The sequence below is a fragment of the Lissotriton helveticus genome, chromosome 10, assembly GCF_964261635.1.
Source record: "Lissotriton helveticus chromosome 10, aLisHel1.1, whole genome shotgun sequence".
NCBI classification, from domain to species: domain Eukaryota; kingdom Metazoa; phylum Chordata; class Amphibia; order Caudata; family Salamandridae; genus Lissotriton; species Lissotriton helveticus.
Window position 1 is genome coordinate 57252075 of NC_136071.1, and position 8358 is coordinate 57260432.

Consider the following 8358-nt stretch of genomic DNA (forward strand, 5'->3'; position numbering starts at 1 on the left):
TGTATGCTACATGCTCACTAAATGAGGTCTTGTTTGACTACATATCTGAACTATAACTCATTGGAACAAAATTCGAAAATAAAACACCCAGCCCCCCGTCCTGGTTGGTGAATTCATTTTCTATAATCCCAAACAAGCAATCTCTTTTCTATGAAATATGTGAAGAAATTTAAAAAGAAAAGTAGGAAAGAAATGGTACAAGTAGTCAGGTAAGGAGAAAAGGCGGCAGGATCAATGGAACAGGCAAGAAAGAAGAGGCATAGGTAAGAGTTCAATACTAGGGCATAGGTGGAGGTAGAGGTAAACGGATATAGGTAAAGAGTTAAATGGGTAAAAGCTACTGGTCAATAGGTGGGAAGAGGTTGTGGGTTGTTGGTAAGGGGAAGAGGTATTTGGAAATGGTAGGGCTACAGGTACTAGATATAGGCAGGGGTGAGGTATTTTGTCATATGAAGGGGTAGTACTAGGGGACATGTTTGGGTAGTTGTACAGGAGTATAGTCAGGGTAGGTTTACAAGTCAATAGGTAGTGGAAGATGTGTCATCAGAGGTTGAGATACTATGGTATACATACTTGAAGTGGTATTAGGCTATAGATAAGAGCTGAGGTATAAGAGAATATGCCAGTATAGCCGTGTTAATGTAGTGAGAGAGGTACAAGGGTATACGTAATGTTGGAGGCAGTAGAATAAAGGCAGGGATGGAAGTGCAAAGGTATAGGCAGTACATAAAGAAACATGGGTATAGGTAGAGTGAAATAGCAAATGATATACACAGATAGAAGTATTAGGGTGCAGAATGTTGAGAAACCAGGGTATAATAGTGGTAGATTTGCTAGTCTAAGGGTGGGAGTAGAGGTACTGTTATAAGTTAAGGTACAGATACTACTGTACAGCTTAGTGGCTAGGGAATAGGCGGAGTACACTGTATAAGGAAAAGTAAAACACAAGAGTAAAGGATAGAACATATTTTTGGGGAAGAGTAATGGAGAAAGAAAGATAGAAACCATAGCTCATAGGGATAGTTAAAAACGAGGGTACACAGTAAGGGCCTGAATATGACTTTCAACGGGGCAGGAGCAGGCGGTACACCACTCCACACTCCTGCACTCCCGAAGGTCGCCGATGCATGCCAGATTACAAGTTTAAAGTGGTCTGCTGGGGGCAGCATGGCAGTCCCATTGCTGTGCTTTGGAAAACAGGCACCACAATGGGACCGCACAACAAGTTTCCTGCACGGCATGTACTCAAACATCCATGCTGTGCAGGAACTGGGGTTTATGCACACAGGGAGGCACAACATGTCCTCTCCTGTATTCTTTCCCATGCGGAGGAGCCACAGTGGGCTGCTAGGAACCTCCATGGCACCACCGGTGGAGAGGAAAATCGGGTATGCTTAGTGGGATCATGGTGGTCCCTCCAAGAATATTGTGGCCTCATTAACAGCACACCACCAAAAGTGAGTGGCAGTTCCCTGGCGGCTGCAGTGGTCCCATGGCAGTTCGAACACCAAAGTTGTAATGGGGCAGTCGGGCCACTGCTGAGGTGGCGGCTGGACCACCAACACATTGCCCTGCGAGTCTGGCGGTCCTCAGACAGCCAGACTCGTAATTAGGCCCCATGTCTGAAAAGACTGGCGTAGGTCATTCATGGTCTATAACGTTTCAATTACATAATCAAAATATTACGATCATTTACTACATGCGAACGGCGGGTTTTCCCGCTGTGCGCTGAGAATCGCGGAATCCCGCGGTTCATGACGAGCTCAGCTCATCATCAGCGTACGAGAGGTGTACCTCATGACGAGCTGACCTTGTCATCAGCGTGTAAGGGGTTAAGTACCACTCAAGTTGACAAAGTCAGTATCAGTAAAGCAAGGCCTTAAATGCTGGAGCATTAACAGAGTAAATATTGTGGTCACCTCTCGCCAAAATGGCGGACAGTGGAGAGACAATGGACAACCCTCTCCGGGATCGGCAACGGAGGGAGCTGAAGCGGGGGGGCAAAGTCAACGATCCTGGCGCTCGAGGTCTAACAGTCCCCGTTGGGACTCACCCGGAGAAAACACAGCACGATGAAACGAAGCACACAGGACTTGCAGAACACCGAACAGTAATGTATAAAGTGTGTTTGTTGGTACGACTGGGTGCTCAGAAGGGGCGGATTGGGGCCGGCCCAGGTATTGAGGGCCGGGTTCCCTTACTTTGCTTGCATACCCGAGGCCTGAGGGACTGAAGGACCTGGGACACTGCCGGGGGGCGGCCGGGACGGAGCTGGCCACGTGTTTCCCGAGCTAGAAGTTCCTCGGCTTATCACCGGGGTCGGGTTGGGCGACAGGCGCTCTGCTAATTGGGGTGGTGGGTAGTTTGAAACCCACGGAGCAGGGGGCAGGGAGGGGGGATTTTGTTATTGCAGAGGTGGGCGGGATGGTTGGGGTCCAGGGAGGGTGGAGACCAAAGGGACTGTCGGAATCGCATATGGCTGTCTGTAATGTTAGAGCATGTCGGGGGGGTTCCAGGTCGGGTGGTGACCACTGGCGGGGATCCGGGGAGGGACGGGGAGTTGGGGGTTTGTTATGGTCGAACGATATATTGAGATATGAAGTCATTAGCAGTTCAGTGATGCACGGTTGGAATGGTTTACAAAGCAAGGGTTATGGCTAGGCATTGGGAAAAGAGCTTGAGAATCATGAGCTGGAATGTCAATGGACTTGGGGACAGGCTCAAGCACTATAGTTCTTCAATTTCTTAAAAGACACCAACCGGACATAGTAATGTTGCAAGAAACCCACCTACTGGGTAACACATGTCACGCACTTAACAGGTGGGGCTATACTCTCGCCTCGCACTCGGGCTTCACATCAGGTTCCAGGGGGGTGGGGATACATATGCGCCGCTCGCTGCCCTTCCACATTGACAGGTCTAAGGTAGACCCACAAGGCCGTTTCACGGTGGTCACAGGACGCTGGGAGGGGTACACGCTTAACCTGCTTTCGACATACATCCCGCCGGGATTACAAGCCCAGGCCTTTACAGACCTGGGCAAATTGCTGCTCTCCCTTCCCGAAGGTCAATTGGTCCTAGGCGGGGACTTCAATTCTGTAGTATCGGGGCTCCTTGATAGACAGCCCCCCAGGGATCTTCCCCAAGGGCGCCTCTGGTTGGCTGACTTTCTTGAGGCCTTTGGACTCACCGACGTTTGGCGTCACCTTCATCCCACACATAGCCAATTCACCTTCTTCTCAGGGCCACATCATACCTTCTCTCGGATTGACTATATCCTCACCGTCCTGCAGCACCACACTATAATACGGGAGGCCACGCTATTACCCAGGGGCATTTCGGACCATTCCCCTATTACTACACATATTACGTTCGGGACCAGGAGGGAGGGGTGTGTATCGCCAATAAACCCCTGGCACCTAAAGAACGAAGACACGCGGGGGAAACTTGACACTTCCATCTCCAATTACTTTGAAGAGAACTTGGGATCGGTAGACTCCCCTGTCACGGTATGGGAGGCATTCAAAACGGTGATTAGAGGGGAGGCGCTTTCAGCCATCGCGGGAAAAAAACGGGAACGGCAATGTCAGGTCACTACAGTTGAGGCGGACCTTGCGGCACTGGAAGCTGAAGCTCTTGAAAAGGGGGCCAGGTCGATTAGGCACAAGTGGCAGGTTAAATTGGCAGAATACAGAGAGCTGGTCTCCCTGGAGGCCCAGACGGTGGCTAGACACAGAATGGGTAGATTGTACGACCAGGGTGACAAAGCTGGGAAGCTCATCGCCTGGTTAGATAAAAAACAGCAAGCCAAGAAGATAGTCCCATTAATTCATGCGCAATCCGGAGTGATTCTCACAGAGCCTCGTGAGATAGTGGAGGAGTTTGCTAGACACTATAAACAGGTCTATACAAGGGTGTCTGACCGACCAGAGGAAGACTCTATTGCCCTCCTTGCTGATATCCGAATGCCGTGTCTATCTGATGAAGATCGAGAGTCCATTGATAGCCCCCTCACAGAGACCGAACTACAGCGGGCGATAATGGAACTCCGGCCTGGGAAGGCAATGGGTCCTAACGGCCTCCCGATAGAACTCTACAAGATCAAACCAGATACAGTCAGTAAGCACCTTAAAGCCATGTTTGAGACAAGTAGAGAGAAGGGAATATTGCCGCGCGACCAGCGCATCGCCACTATAGTGGCAATCCCGAAGGAGGGGAAGCCGGCTGAACACTGTGCCTCATACAGACCGATCTCGCTCCTAAACGCTGAGCCGAAAATACTGGCGAAGGCACTTGCCAATAGGCTCAAACCAGTACTTAGTACGCTGGTTCATCCTGACCAGTCAGGATTTATGCCACACCGGAATACGGCCCTCAATATCCGTCGCCTACACGGGGTGCTTGGCCAGCGCCATAGACTGACGGAGGACGCGGTGGTGGTCTCCCTGGACGCTACTATGGCGTTCGACACCCTAGAATGGCCGTACATGTTCGCCGTCCTGCGTAAGCTGGGCTTCGGACCCCGATTCTCGTCATGGGTTCGTCTCCTCTATTCGGAACTGCTGGGACAGGTCCTAGTGAATAATAGAGTATCGGAGATCTTCACTTTGGAATGGGGCACTAGACAGGGCTGCCCTCTCTCCCCTCTCCTGTTCGCCCTCTCCCTTGAACCTTTGGCTGCCTGGATTAGACAGGACGTATACCTTCGCGGAATAGAGTGGGCGGAGGGATGGGAAGATAAAATGTCCCTATACGCTGACGACATTCTTTTATACCTCTCCAAGCCACGACGATCAATCATCGCTGCGCTGGACATCCTCGCCAACTTTGGTCGCAACTCCGGCTTCAAAGTCAACTGGAGCAAATCCTACCTTTATGTCCTCAGAGGGGAGTCACCGAGGCTTCCTGCCACTTGTCCCATCACAGTGGTTGAGGAGGGCTTCAAATACCTGGGAGTGTTCGTCTCCACGGACAAAGCCCTATCCTATGAGCGTAATCTTCTACCTCCCCTTCGGCGTCTCCAGCGAGACGCCCAATCTTGGCAGGATCTGCCATTGTCATTGCTAGGCCGGGCCGCCTTATTCAAAATGATGGCGCTACCCAGGTTCCTGTATGCCCTCCAAAACTACCCTGACCTAGTGCCTGACGCCTACTTCAAGGCTGTTGACGCCGCTCAACGTACCCTCCTCTGGGCGGGCGCCCCTCGTATTGCCTTGCAAAAACTCACACTGGGGTGGTATGACGGAGGCATAGCCCTACCCGACATTCGGAAGTACTACTGGGTGGCTCATCTCTCAGCTATTAATCAAGGGACCTATGGGGACGGTAATGATCCGGCCTATGGGATGGACAGATGGCAACTCCCGGGGGGGGACTACGAAATCGCACTCTACTCCAAAGGGGGTAAACATCACTTCACTGGACCTACGCAGCATTCGGTACAGATATGGCACATAGCCCAAAAAAACTTGGCTGGTCCGGGGTCCTCACCATGGCCACGCCGCTATGGGCCTCGGGCAAATTAGGCAACCTGGGCCAAACTAAGGGATTCCGGAATTGGGACCTGATTGGGATCTCACAAATCAGAGACGTCTGGGGACCCAAGGGTGTACACACATTCGAGCACATGCAGGCAACCTACGAACTGGCACATACCGAATACTTTCGATACTTACAGTTGCGACACTCGCTCCAGGCAAACATTCCACCAGGCACTACACTACCTGTATGCTCACCTCTTGAAGACAGGCTGTTAGATGGCCTAATTCCGGAACACGCTATATCCCTCACGTACAAAAAATTACTTAATAACTCCCCCGACATACTCCTTCCTCTAAAAGAGAAGTGGGTGGCTGATGGGTTAGAAATTGATGAGGAGGAGTGGACCTATGCTCTGGCGTCCCCCCGGGAAGTAGCAATATCAGCCCGAATGCGCCTAATTCAGTTGAAGATACTTCACAGGATTTACATTTCAGGTGCAAAGCTGCAGAGAATGGGAAGGGGTGGGGACGGACTCTGCAGGAGGAGTTGTGGTGCAGAGAGTACCTTCTTCCATATCCTTTGGGGGTGTCCAAAGATTCAACTGTACTGGGGGAGGGTGGTCCGCTGCATGCAAGAGGTGTGGGAGGTAGAACTACGGCTGGAGGCAAAAAGATGTCTGCTCAACATTTGGGAACCAACTGACCTGTCACATAAGGGGAGGCTTTGGGTCACGCTTGGGCTGATGATGGCTAAACGCAACATTGCCAGACTGTGGGGTGATCCCAACCCGCCGAAACTGAGAGACTGGAAATGTGACATGGACTGGTCCATGCTGCAGGAGAAAACGGTGTATGTCTCACGAGGCTGTCCTCGCAAATGGGTGGAAATATGGTCCAGGTGGAACGAATATAGGGGGAACATCTGTGAGCCCCCGCTGACCACGCGGTCTGGCTCACTGGACATGCAAGACGCGACCTGATTCCTAGCACATATACTAATTTAGTTACCGTACATGTGCACCTGAACTGTTCTGAACCTTACAGTTGTGTAACGTGTCGACCAAGTTAATGGGGGGGATGTTCTTAGTTTGTTTCTTTCTAGGGACCTACACACATCGACCATGTGCTATGCATTAAACTGAAAATATGACCTTCCTTATCCCTCATTATCCTTCAGGATCTCACAGTTGTACATTATGCAACGCCACCGTACCCCCGGGTTGACGGTCTGGGCTGTGTATAAAAATGTGTCTACATTACTGATTTTACTGTTGGCCGGCCCTGTGGGGTTGTAGGCGAGGAATGTCTTATGTGATCTGCTCAATAAAGGTCTCTAAAAAAAAACACAAAAAAAAAACCAGAGTAAATATTAGCTGTCCATAATCTCAATAATGCATGCTTCACTTTTGAAAATACATGTCTTGTAAAAAGGTCTGAATTCATGGACTGTATCTGAAAATGCATGGTTTCTGAACTGAATTTGCAGCGATATATATATACAACCATCCCTATGCTTTGTATTGCAAGCCATTCTATCCTTTTTTATGTCTGTCTAAGGAAAATCAACCCAAATTGTTCCCAACAAATTCCAGCTGATTTTCCAATGTCTATTACCTATAGTCCTTATTTTGACTCAAGAGTCTTCTCATGGCTGCCTTCACCTCCCGGTTCCTGAGGCTGTAGATGATCGGGTTGAGCATGGGAGTGAAGATGGTGTACAAAACGGCTACCACCTTCACATCCTTACTCATGGCTATCGTGGAGGAAGGCCAGATGTAGCTGAAGATTCCACTGCCGTAGTACAGGGCCACCACGATGAAGTGAGATCCGCAGGTGGAGAACGTTTTCCGTCTGCCCTTGGATGAGCTCACCTTCGTGATAGCAAAGATGATACGGATGTAGGACACTACAATGAAAGTCAGAGGGAACATCCCTGCCAACACCACCACCATCAAGAAGATGGCTTCTGCTAGGCGTGTGTCTGAGCAGGAGATCTTAAAGAGAGGGGTGACATCACAGAAGAAGTGGTTCACTATATTGGATCTACAGAAGGTAAGTTCTGAAACAGACACAGCCTGCATAAGAGAGTTAACAAAGCCACAGATCCAGCAGGTAACCACAAGGCGAATACGCACGTTTCTGTTCATGGTGATGGTGTAGTTGAGAGGAAAGCAGATGGCCACATAGCGGTCATAAGCCATGACCGCTAACAGGTAACACTCTGCAACAACAAAGTACTGAAAAAAATAAAGTTGGGTGATGCAACCAGCAAAGGAAATAGGTTTTTTGCTGTCAATTAAATTGTCAAGTAACTTGGGGACAGTGACAGAGGAGAAGATGATGTCAATGACTGCCAAGTTGGCTAGGAAAAAATACATTGGGCTGTGCAGCCGATGGTCTGTCACGATTAGTGTGATGATGGTCAAATTTCCCAGGGCAGTGATGAGGTAGACCACAAGGAAGACAATGAAGAGGCTGTAGTTTGAATCCTGGCCATCGGAAAGGCCCACAATAAGAAATTCTGTCACAATAGACTGGTTCTGCCATGTCTCCTGTGCCATTACAACGATCTAAGGAAACAGAAAAAGTAAAACACACATGATTGAGATGTACATCTTCCAATAATTATTTATATGCTCACCTTGAAACTGAATTTCTCCTCCTGTTTTTGAAATCAGGTATACATTAAAAAACAATTATTTTCTCGAATGCAGTCATAAAACATTAACAGGCACATGCATCAATATTGCATTTTGCGATTCCTTAATTCTGAAAAATAAGGAATCGCAATAAAGGAATTGCAAAATGCAATGCATCGAGATATTGCTTTAAAATTTGCAATTTCTTATTATTCCTTAATTGCGACTCGCAATTTGCG

General features: G+C 49.2%; 1 protein-coding gene across 1 annotated transcript; it reads right to left on the reverse strand.

Annotated features, from left to right (window-relative positions):
* Positions 1-7090: 7090 nt before the first annotated feature.
* On the reverse strand, positions 7091-8041 carry LOC144783872 (olfactory receptor 1f45-like). The gene has a single exon (XM_078662617.1). The coding sequence runs from the start codon at positions 8039-8041 to the stop codon at positions 7091-7093; it is 951 nt and encodes a 316-aa protein (XP_078518743.1).
* Positions 8042-8358: the final 317 nt, after the last annotated feature.